At 43.6% G+C, this 12,581-nt stretch overlaps 1 protein-coding gene across 8 annotated transcripts in view; it reads right to left on the reverse strand.

Moving 5' to 3' along the window:
* LOC127614394 (apoptosis-stimulating of p53 protein 1-like) overlaps positions 1-12,581 on the reverse strand; it is an 82,610-nt gene that overhangs the window by 8,743 nt on the left and 61,286 nt on the right. For all 8 annotated transcript variants that reach the window (XM_052085677.1, XM_052085676.1, XM_052085674.1 and 5 more), the window contains 8 exons: positions 8,498-8,565; positions 7,884-8,097; positions 7,481-7,708; positions 7,202-7,408; positions 5,338-5,488; positions 5,208-5,245; positions 4,780-5,120; positions 4,083-4,220 (listed from right to left, as the gene is read on the reverse strand). In XM_052085677.1, the coding sequence (XP_051941637.1) occupies positions 4,083-4,220; positions 4,780-5,120; positions 5,208-5,245; positions 5,338-5,488; positions 7,202-7,408; positions 7,481-7,708; positions 7,884-8,097; positions 8,498-8,565 (1,385 nt within the window). The remainder of the gene's footprint in view (positions 1-4,082; positions 4,221-4,779; positions 5,121-5,207; positions 5,246-5,337; positions 5,489-7,201; positions 7,409-7,480; positions 7,709-7,883; positions 8,098-8,497; positions 8,566-12,581) is intronic.

The following is a 12,581-nucleotide window of genomic DNA, read 5'->3' on the forward strand; positions in this document are numbered from 1 at the left end:
AGCTGCCTCAGCGGACGATAAAGACACCTTCTACAACCAGCTCCAGACCGTGCTTGAGGAGATCCCCAGACATGACATCAAAATGCTGATTGGAGACTTCAACGCAAAACTGGATAATGACAGAAGGGGCCTGAATGCCACAGTTGGACCACATGGGTCTGCGAGCTCCACGAACGACAACGGGGTGAGACTGTTGATGCTAACCAGTACCAACAGCCTCAGCATTGGTAACACCTTTTTTGAGCACAAACGGATCCACAAAGTAACCTGGGTTTCACCTGGTGGCGGGACCCGGAACGAACTGGACTACATCAGCATCAACACAAGGTGGCGCTCGTCATTGCTCGACGTTCGCTCCTACAGAGGTGCAGATGTGGGTTCAGACCACTTCCTTGTGGTGAGTAAAATCAAGCTGAAGCTGAAGAAGGTGAAAAAGGTGCATCCCAAGAGACCTTACGCAGTGGACAAGCTAAAGAATAAAAACTTCTCAGAAAGCTTCTGTGAGGAGTTGAATAGGAAGCTCAAGGTATCACAACACCTTGCAAAAATTGAGGAGCAGTGGAGTATGTTCTCTTGTGCCATTGCTGAAACTGCAGAACCAGTTATAGGCAGAAAGACGGGTACCAACAAAGAGAGATGGATAACAGACAACACCTCGAAGTTGATTGATGAAAGGAAAGTAGCTAAGATAAAAAGAGAACAAAAGAGGAGGCTCCGGAGCTAGAGGATGGAAGACGAGGAGTACAGACGCTTGGACAGGGCAGTGAAGAAGAGTTGCAGGAAGGATAAAAGACAGTGGCTAGAAGAGAAAGCAAGAGAGGCACAGGAAGCAGCAGAGAACAACGACACGACGACCCTATACAAGATCGTGCGGGAGCTAACCAACTCCAGGAGCAGCTCTAGCGTGCCAATCAGGAGCAAAGATGGCAGGACACTTTTAAGCGACGAGGAGCAAGAAGCAAGATGGCTAGAACACTTAAGGGAGATTCTCAACCAACCAATGCCTCCCATTTTCTTCAATTTCGATCAAGAGACACCAGCTCCAGCTCTAAATATTACAACAACGAAATTTTCTCTTTCTACATACAGGATATCTTATCTTATCTTATATCCGTGACTGAGGTTGCCAGAGCAATCAAGGGCCTTAAGAACAACATGGCACCGGGACTCAATGAGGTAGCTGCCGAGCTGTTGAAACATGGCCAAGATGCTTTTGTGGAGAGCCTTACCCACCTGTTCAACCTGATTTGGCATGCTGAAGAGGTTCCTGCCGACTGGACACGTGGGGTCATTGTCACGCTCCCTAAGAAGGAAAACCTCGCAGACTGCAATAATTGGCGGGGCATTACACTGCTGTCAATCCCCAGCAAGGTATTCTGCAGCGTTCTGCTACATTGCCTTAAAGATGAAGTGGATAACATCTTGAGGGAAGAGCAAGCCGGTTTCAGGAAGGGAAGGTCTTTTGCCGAACAGATCTTTACCCTTCGAAACATCATAGAGCAGTGCCAAGAACTTCAGATGCCACTCATGATCAACTATATCGCTTTCAAGAAAGCCTTCGACAGCATCCACCGGAAGTCACTGTGGCAGATCGTCCAGCTGTATGGTGCACCCCTCAAGTACATCAACATTTTCAGGTCATTGTACCACAACTCAACCTGTTGTGTCAAAACCAACAGTGGCACAACTGATGATTTTGAGATTGTCACTGGTGTAAAACAGGGTTGCATTCTATCACCCCTACTCTTCATCATCATAATTGACTTTATGATGAGGAAGTCCATCACAGGAGCAAAAGTTGGTGTCAAGTACGGAGGGAGCAGATTAGCTGACCTGGAATTTGCAGATGATTTGGCTCTGTTAAGTGACACCCAGCCCGCACTCCAGGATATGACCAACAATCTGTATGAGCACGGAGTTGAGGTTGGTTTACGAATTAGCCAGGAAAAGACCAAGGCCATGGCCGTCGGACAGCACCAACACCTTCAACCACTCACTCTACACCAACATGACATAGAGTACATTGACAGCTTCAAATATCTTGGGAGTAACATCTCAAATACAGGTGGTGTGGAGAAAGACGTCAACAGTAAGCTTGGTAAAGCTGCGGGAGTGTTCCAATGCCTCCGCAACATCTGGTCATCGAAAGCCATCACTACGACCACCAAGCTACCCCTCTATATGTCAGTGGTTATCCCAACAGCAATTTACGCCTGTGAGACATGGATGAAGACAGCCAACATTACCAACAAGTTAGATGTCTTCCATCGGCGTTGCCTGAGATCCAACCTGAGGATCTCATGGAGAGACCACATCACCAACGAGGAGGTGATGAAGAAGGCAGGAGTGGCTGAACTGTCAGACATTGTCTCTGAAAGGAGAAGGAAAATGATCGGCCACGTATTCCGACTGCCAAGAGAGAGACCGGCAAGTGTGGCCATGGACTGGATGCCAGAGGGTGGAAAGAGGAAGAGAGGTAGGCCAAAGAAGACGTGGAGACAGACTGCCAAAGAAGACCTCAGTGAGATGGGTGTCAGCTGGCATGGAGCAAGAAGGGTTGCCAGTGACCGGAACAAATGGAGGAAACTCGTCGCCCAATGTTCCAAAGAGGAACGGGCGGAACTAACTAACTAACTAACTAACTAACTAACTAACTAACTAACTAACTAACTAACTAACTAACTAACTAACTAACTAACTAACTAACTAACTAACTAACTAACTAACTAACTATCAGGAGTCCTACTTAAACTACGGATTTATCTCAATGGGAGATTCCCACGCACCAAGCCCACCCTACATAATATGCAGCGATGGTGAGTTGTATTTTTCATGCACTTTGTATCTTAAACTTTATCTCGTGACCAGAGAGTGTTGCAGCCAGATCGGACGTTCCTCGTGCCATGGTTAATCTTTATTATTATGTTCCGAAATTACCACAGTGTTCATGCAGGTCATATCATATTATTTTGTTGTATTTATCCGTACTTAAAGACCAGTCCCTGAAAATGTTATCTGACGTTAAACAGGTCCGTGGGGCAAAAAAGGTTGAGGACCGCTGATGTAGAGACCAGAATGAAATGCCTGCTATGTATACACTCATGACACAGTATGGGTGGGGAGGGGCATGCTTGAAAGGACACAATGATCGTTGGCCTTTGCCTCCCTTCCTTTCCCTAGCACAATCACAACATACAGTCCATATGTGTTTTAGGGGCGCTGTGGATTGCATTAGTGGGAAGACTGAGGGCCAACAGTTGGCGGCAGCATAGCTGCTTTCCTGCAGTGTGTGGCACTGCCGTCCTAGCCCATATAACACACAGAATCAAACCCAGGTCATGTACCATCATTAGACTGTTGGGTTTTTTTGTTTTGTTTGTTGTTGTTTTTGCTCTGTTGTCCTATTTCTCTCTGTTTGTTTCTTATCAAAGCGTGTTCTCTCTTGAGCGTATTTCCAGTAAATATCCATCATAATACAAATAGAACTTGACCGTTGCTCAGCAAAACCATTCTTGCATGAACAGGCTTATTGACTCGCAGCAGCAGAATAGGACAGGTGAAAATACAAAACAAAAAAAACGTGTCGGGTAAGTGACTGTTCATAGATTCTCCTCTGGATGAAGAATTATCACCTCCCCAATTCATTTTCAATTGCACATATGTATGGTATGATGCATGATCTGATCCAAGCTATGCTCCCATGACTCATCTCAATAGCCTCATCATTTAAAGTAAATTCAGTGAAGGAGCTTTTTTTTTCTTTTGCAACACAGTTCATACAGACAGATGAATTGAATTTCCTTAGTGAGGTGTCCGGGCGTTCCTTTCCTGAAAGGGTGAGAAGCTCGGTGATCTGCGAGGAGCTCAGAATGGAGACACTACTTCTCTGCATTGAGAAAAGATATATAAAGTGGAAGTCTAGACTTCCCTGTTAAAGGTATTGCCCCTGCAACCCAATCTCAGAAAATGGAAGAGAATGGAGTTCATTGCAAAACTCTCTGTGTACATTGTGTTGTGCTTTTTATGAAATCCAAAACTGATTTGTTCTATTAAAATAAGACAATACCAACGCTGTGATTTACCTCATATATAATTCTCTGCACCAGATCAAACTCTCCTTCTAACGATGCATCAAGCAGCAGAGCTAGAGGGTTAAACTTGACTCTAAGCCCATGGCCCGTGCGCTCCGATGAAGGCTTTTTCAAGTTGGTTCGCTTCACCTGATAAGAAAGCAAGAAATGTGGAAAGACAACATTAGCAGCTACATAAGGGCTCAATAACCAGCAGTAGTAAACTTCAGACCATGACGAGAAAACAGGTAATGAAAATAAGAGACTAAATTGTAATTTAAGAAGTGAAACATGAGAATCAAATCATAATACAATCAAAAATTGGAAATAAATTAACTGTACAATAATAATTAAGTCATAGTTTATTTTTATGAGAATAAATCTAAATACCATATTTTTTAGATGGTAAATCACAGCCTTTTTCATAGTTTGGCTGCTTCTGCAATTTATGTTCAGTTGAAACTTGTATATAATGACATTTGAGTTGGCAAAAAATATCCTTGTTCCCCAATGGTGTCGCAATACTGCCACCTTTTTTCCACTGGTGGTAATGCAGCAAAAGCCAACTGGATATAGATAGTCAGAGTCGAAATGGAAGACAAAGAAATGGAAGACAAAGTCAATGTTTGTGAAACGTATCCCTGCTCCTGTCGCGAGCATGCAGGGATCGTATTAACTCTTCAAAGCACCAAAAGGCGCAATACGTTACCTTCGGCTTTGAAGGTGGGGTAGGCGGTGATGGTGAAGGGGAGGCCTGACTTGTCACACTGTGGGCCAAACTCGAACTGCTTTGATTATTATTCTGATCTTCAGACTTAACAGGGGTTGAGGCAAGGTTCGTTTGTGGTGACGCATTCTCTCTCACTTCTCCCGTGGTAGCCGTTTCAATGGCCCCCGGTGATAAGTGGCGACAGTCCAAGTTCAAATTTTGAACTTCTGCGTCCTCTGTTGTCAAGCTGGCATGCTTTTCACATGGTTCGACATTCCCCTTGGCAGATTGGATGTTGTCCATGTCACTCAAAACACAATCAGGCTGGTAGAAAGGACTGCCTAAAATAAAGAGTGCGCTATGTTGACTATTGAACCATGATGTACTGTATTGTGGAGATGAGAGTCACTGAGGTGACAAAATCCTACCTGAGACCGCTTCCATGCCTCCAGCCAAAGTGTTAAACCTGCAGATATGACAAAAAATGACCACTCGATCAACCCTCAATATGAACGACTAAAACTAGGCAGAGAAAATGGAAAGGGGTTCCGCACAAACCTCTGGTACAGTAGCTTTTGAATGTTTGGCCCCTGTGGGCCCTCAGGTTCAGTAATCGAACTGCGCTTCTTCAGAGGTCGTGGGGCATTGCTGAGACGTCGGCGAAGGACTTCAAGGTCAGCATCGTTTTGATAGCGTAATTGAGAGTGGGCTGAAAACAGATGGTATCATAGAAATATTAAGAAACTTGTTTGTGAATTTCATAAGTCACTGATGCTACCAAGATTCTTTCATGAGTGAACACCCATCTGATGGACACCAATTTATCTACTGAGATGCAAATAGAGAACGACAAGCAAAATTCTGCCTTTAAAACCATTCATTCAGTCAGTCGGATGCAGGGTAGATTCACTCGACTGAATATGGTTGAATGACCTTGACAACTCAAGACTCAGGCCTTGGAATCTTACCATTCAGCCCGTACGTGTTACCTTTGAGTCAAATGCTTCAGAAAGCCAATGTTGGCCGTCACGTATATACAGATGACATAGAGCTGTATTTATTAATTCCCCGAATGACATCAGTTCAATGAACATATTGTGTCAACGTCTAGAGCAATTCAACAACTGGATGAACCAAAATTTTCTGCCTCTTAACCAAAACAAAATGGAGGTAATTGTTTTTGGCAATAAAGAAAAAAAAGATTTCTCTGTGAAACCACCTGCAGTCACTGTCTTTTGAAACCAAAATCCGAGTCAAGAATCTTGGGCTGCTGACTCAGACGTGTCATCCATCATATCAACTCAAACTCCAAAACAGCCTTTTACCAACTGAAAAACATCCTGACTAGTTGCATACTCCAAGCAGATCAGCAGAAACTTATCCATGCTTTTATCACCAGTGGACTTGATTATTGTCATCGTCTTCTTATTGAACTGCCTCAAAAGGGCATCAAAAAGCTGCAGAAAACATTCAGAAAACTACAGCTTGGGTTCTGACCAAAACAAAGAGATAAGACCATATTACTACAATGCTAAAGGTTTTACACTGGCTCCCAGTTAGCAGTAGAACCAATTTTAAAATTCTGCTACTGGTCTTACAATCACAGAATTGTCTGAATCTTGAATATATTGACAGAAATGCTGAGTGAATATAAAATTAGCCTTAGTGGAATTGAGCCAAAAAATTTAAGTAAACATGGTGAATCCGCATTTAGCTGTTATGCTGCACACAAATGGAATAAACTGCCAACAGAAGTGAAGTCATATCCCAGGGGGGAATACCGAACATTGCTCACCCCCCCATAACTTTAATTAAGTTCCTCCAAACAATTTTTATTCATTTTGTCTTTGACTTATTTAAAAACTCTACTTTTATTTCATCTTAAGTTTTTTGTTCCTGTGTTTAAATGGTGTCAATTTACATTCTGTTAATTTTTCTAAGCTAATATTTACCTGCTTTGCTTCTGAGTGTCCTTAACAGTTGTATTTGTAAATGCTTGTAGTTGTGTGAAGCACATTGAATTGCTTTTGTGCATGAAATGTGCTACATAAATAAAATTGCCTGGCCTGATGAAAAATACACACAAAACTGTGAGACTCAATGGAACTGAACATATGTCACAATTTAGCATTTGCAAGTCATTTTCTACTTTCAGCTTTTCCCTATGATACGCATTTTGTAATCCAACCCAACCTGGTGGATCCAAACAGAAAACCTCAACATCTTCATTTCCATCACCTCCAGCTCTGCTTCCTATCGTTTCTTTAGTACCACTGACCGTAACCCGTAGAACACTTAATACAGTGCGTGATACAAACTGGGAGTTTGTATCACAAGAAAATGTGGTCTTGTGACCAAGTGGTGGAACTTCTTAATGTTTCCAGGTAGCGGGACATCGCTGATTTTATCCTGTACAACCTACCAACTGGAGTGAGCTTAGTAGGACTGAGAGGACGAGGAATGTTGTCCACACTCGGAGGCGGTAAATTTGACCCATCGATGGGTTCTCCTCCTCCAACTCCCCTTACTCCTTCCTTGTCTGTAGCATGTTCTGTTCTTGTTCCGTTGTGGAGAAAAGGAAGAGGGGATGGAGATGTGGAGGAGGTTGGCAGGATGGGTTTCCCATAGACTGTGGGGCAGAAAGGAAATGATTCAAAAGACCGAAGAATCTGGATTTGTTTTTTATTGCTGTTTAGTTTACCTGCTTTAACAGCAGTCCTGTTGCTGAGTGAGCCATAATTCTTAGCTTGAGGCTGCTGAAGATACATGCTGTAGATGGAGCTGCTGTTCATTGTCGCAGGGCCCTTTCTTGGAGACTGCGGCCTGGATGGATGGTCAGGGACGTAAGGACGTACAGCCACTGCTGGAGGTGGATCTGTTCGTTCGCTCTGAGGTGGCAAGGACAAAGTCTGGGAGCCAGTGTTCGAGCCTATCAGGTGAGACAAATTGATGGCTTCAGTTACGGATGTCAGGAACACGTTTTTTGTTTTTAATCACATATAGTTAGACTACCAATACAAAAAGGAGAACAATGATTGGTTTATGTGGTTTCACTCACTTGCCTATAATGGGGATGTTTGGTTAAACATCAGGTCGGATATTACCTTGGTTTGAAGTTGGAGGGACAGCAATACGTTGTTGAATTTGCTGTGAAGAGGAGGAGGAAGAGGTTGAAGAAGACGACGTGGCGTTCACAGGGCTCGATCGGGGCCATCCCAATGTGCCAGGAGCAGATCGGGGCAGGGAGCTGGTGGAGCAGTGATTCCCTGTTACGTGGTTGCTGGTGGTGGGGTAAGTGCCATAACCAGAAGGAAGATGCTGACAAAAAAAAAAGGAACCAAAACTCAGCCAACCATGAGCATCTTCTTTTGAGCGTTTCTTGTCAAACGTTCATGTAAGTGGGAAATTTTAACTTGACCATTGCACAGACATGGATTGAAAACTGACTCTTTCTTTTCTTGAAACAGTTTCTATTGTCCTGGGAATTCTTTCTACAAGATGTCTGACATTTGCACATTCATGAAGAAAGGCATCAGGAAAGTCAGCGGTAACTGATGGACCCTGTGGGAGTTGAGAGTAAACACTTAAAACTAAAGCTATAGCATTGTAGCTTTTTTTGTGTTTTTAGCTACAGAAGCATTTAAAAGATGTTTTTCCCCCGTTCACATTTAATGGTGTGGGTATGTCTCAAGTCTTATGTCATGCCTATAAAGCGTACCTGTTCTGCACTGTAGGTCCTCCAATTCGACCCATTTTTACCAATCATTGGCTCCGATGCTTCACTGGCTGTACGACAAGACAGAGAACAGGTTAGAAGATCTACTGCTCATATCACATCATTACAAAAAAAAAAAAAGCGGTTGAAAAATTGTGAAAATAAGATCAAGTGTGAGAAATGGGAATAAAGACATGGAGTAAAAGTTGGCATAAATTGAATACATCACATGATACGATACATACACTGAATGGGCCATGTTGACTTACTTGCCGCCTGATTAGTAGCTGTGATTGACAAGATGACAAGACAGGCACTGAATTCCAGTGAAGGACATACATGTGTGCAATAAAGCAGTGCGGGTCTGGTGTATCCTCAGTTATTTACAACAAGAATCTGAAATTACAGGTCTGGCACTGAGGCCACCAAGTACTTTTAATGTGTCAAGGTTAAGGTTATCTGATGCTGAAGCACAAATACAACCGAGCAACTTCTCAAAACCTGTTCAAACAGCAATTTGTAGAGCATGTCACTTGCTTAAATCTTATGTAATGCAATATATACAATATTAAAATCTATCTCAATTAACGGTAATCTCAACTGTATTTATAGAGCACTTGAAAACCACCACTGCTGTATACCAAATGCTGTATAGGGAGGAAAGATCATACAGTATATACAACAACAAAAATAAAACAATAAATTAATAACAATGACAGTAGAAAGCACAAAAACAGTCAATCTAAAAGTCAAGTCTCATGCTGTTTCAAAACCCCAAAATAAAGCAAATTCTAAGACTAGTTTTAAAGATAGACACAGAGGAGGCTTGCCTAACGTTCAACGGGAGGCCATTCCAAAGAGAGGGATGGAGGAGCTCAAGGTCGGGTGAGGCCATTTAAAGATCCAGAAAAAAATAATAGGATGTTAAAAAGAACTTAAAAATGTATAGGGACCCAGTGAAAGGATGCCAGAGTAGGAGTGATGTGCTACCACTTACGAGTAACAGTCAAGGGTCAAGCAGCAGCATTCTGGACCAATTGGAGACACTTAATGGGGGATTGACTGTTTCAAAGTTCAAATGACAAAGGAAAGGTTTTACTTTAGCCAGCCGCCTAAGATGAAATAAGCTGTATTTAACAACGGCACCAATTTGCCTGTGCAATTTAAAATCTCTGACCAGTTTAAGACCCAAGTTCATGACTGTTGGCAAAAGATAATGAGCCAGCGGGCTCACTGAGGACTTCTTCTACTCCCCCTCCTCTCAACAATCCAATCTGGCACCTGCTACCTGCCTGTCCGTCACAACAGAGCAGGTGAGGAACCCACTGAGGAAAATGAACGTGAGGAAGGTAGCAGGTCCAGACAAGATCAGTTCCCGGCTCCTCAGGACCTGCTCTGACCAGCTGTGTGACATTGTCCAGCACATGTTCAACCTGAGCCTGAAGCTGGGCAGAGCTCCACAGCTGTGGAAAACTTCGAGCCTGGTCCCAGTGCCCAAGACCCCCCACCCTAAGGAGTTGAACAGCTACAGACCGGTGGCACTGACGTTTCACCTGATGAAGATGCTGGAGAGACTCGCCCACCTTCGAGGGCTGGTGAGCTCGGCACTGGACCCGCTGCAGTTTGCCGATCATCCTGGCATCAGCGTGGAAGACGCCATTATCTCCCTCCTCCACTCAGTTCTGTCACACTTGGAGAAGGCTGGGAGCACTGTGAGAATCATGTTCTTTGATTTCTCCAGTGCCTTCAACACCATCCAGGCCTACTTACTGGGAGGCAAACTGCAGAACGCCGGAGTTGACCACCATTTCGAAGCATGGATCATAGACTACCTCACAAACCGGCCGCAGTACGTGAGCTGTGAGTCAGAGGGGCTTCTATGCAGCACTGGAGCGCCGCAGGGGACTGTCCTGGCTCCATTCCTGTTCATCCTCTACACCTCGGACTTCAGACACGCCACTCCAAACTGCCACCTTCAGAAGTTCTCTGATGACTCTGCGATTGTTGGCCTCATTACAGAAGGGGACGATCGGGAGTACAAGGGACTGACGATGGACTTTGTGGACTGGTGCCAGCAGAATCTCCTCCAGATCAACCCTAGGAAAACTAAGGAATTGGTTGTGGATTTCTGCAGGAAACAGTCCTCACCAGCACCGATGAACATCCAGGGTATGGACATAGAGAGGGTGACCTCCTACAAGTACCTAGGTGTTCTTCTGAACAACAAACTGGACTGGTCTATGAACACGGACACCCTGATTAGGAAAGGACAGAGCCGACTCTTCCTACTCAGGAAACTGAGGTCTTTTGGGATTCAGGGGTCACTCCTTAAGACTTTCTATAACTCGGTGGTGGCCTCGGCCATCCATTATGGCATTGTCTGCTGGTCAGGCAGCATCTCGGCCCGAGACAAAGAGACTGGAGCGACTGGTCAGGAAGGCCAGTTCTGTCCTGGGCTGCTCCCTTGACACTCTGGAGGAGGTGGTCAACAGGAGGATGCTAACTAAGCTAAAAGCTATGATGGACAGTCCCTCCCACCCCCTCCAGCCAGCCCTGACAGCACTCGGTAGCTCTTTCAGCCAGAGACTGTTACACCCGCGCTGCAAGAAGGAGAGATACTGCCGCTCGTTCCTACCGACTGCTGTCAGGCTGCTGAATTAAAAAATAAAATAAAAAATAATAATAATAATTAAATGATGTGAAAAACTATTGTAAATAGCACTGCGACTTATCCATTTTGTATTTATATTGTACTTAATTGTACGGTGTTTGTTTTTTTCTTCTTTGCACAATCTTGCTGCTGTAGACTGTAAATTTCCCCAGTGTGGGACAAATAAAGGATATATTAAAGTCTGTAGGCTGGGATGTACAAGTGCCTCTGGGACCTTTTAATCAGGGCTCATTTTCTTTGCAGTGGAACAATTTAACTGAGACTCTCTCATGCTGGCGGAGTTACATAACTGTCTGGAACAGAGGATAGCACCAGTCATCCGACTCTTTATTTATGGCTGCTGAATTCAGGGGTAAATGGTCCCATCCTTCATTAATAAATTTGCTTAAAGCTATTTTAGTCTGTTTATCATATGTGCTGCCATGAAAAAAAAAAAACACATACCGTATTTTCCACACTATAAGGTGCTTCAGAGTATAGGGCGCACCTTCAATGAATGACCCAATTTAAAACTTTTTTCATATGTCGGGCCCACTGCATTATAAATTGTATAGAATAGAAGCTACAATAGTGGATGCAGTTGCATTATGCATCCATTAGATTAGATGGAGCTTGTCATGTTTTGGTTTGTGACCAACAGGTGGCACTGTGGGGCTTTTCCTTGCAGCTGCACACCTGTTGGTCGTTAGATAATTAGTGGCTTTAAAAGGACTCCCAGCCCGAGCACTCATGTTGGGGTCGTTGTTTGCTCTTTGCTACTGTCATGTTCGTTTGTTTACTGTTGGTTTTTGCTGCTGTCATCTTTGTTTGTTTGTTTGTAATGGTTCTGGTCATGTTTCTATTATTGATAGTTTTGAGCTTCAGTCATGGTTTTTGTTTGCTACTTTGGACTTTGCTTGTTTAGGATTTAGTTTTCTGTGTTTTATCAATACACTTCTTCAAATACACCCTGCTCCTCCCTCCTGCCTGCTTTTTGGGGTCCACCACCACCGCGCAATGTGACAGAGCTATGCTAAAGGAAATGCAATACAATACCGCTTTATTTCTATAGAGCTTTTACAACCGCTGCAGCTGAAATTATGTAAGGCACATCGGATTATACGGTGCACTGTCGACTTTTGAGAAAATTGAATGCTTTTAGTTGCGTGCTTTTAGTGGACAAAATACGGAATTTGATAAAAATTCATACTAGCACTTGTTGTTTTTAGTGGGACAATTCCATTCCAAAAACAACAAGTCCCCATTGTCAAGAATTATTTTAAGTAGTGTTATCTCACCATTTGGCATGGCTGTGTACAGCACAACCACGTCACCGTGCTGATACAGACTAATACTTATTATGTACTGAGTCCTGTGGTCGGTAAAATCAGCTGCACAACACATTGAGTGCCACTGCACAATCTCGCTGACCTCAGG

Source organism: Hippocampus zosterae, chromosome 14 (genome assembly GCF_025434085.1).
Source record: "Hippocampus zosterae strain Florida chromosome 14, ASM2543408v3, whole genome shotgun sequence".
Lineage (NCBI taxonomy): Eukaryota > Metazoa > Chordata > Actinopteri > Syngnathiformes > Syngnathidae > Hippocampus > Hippocampus zosterae.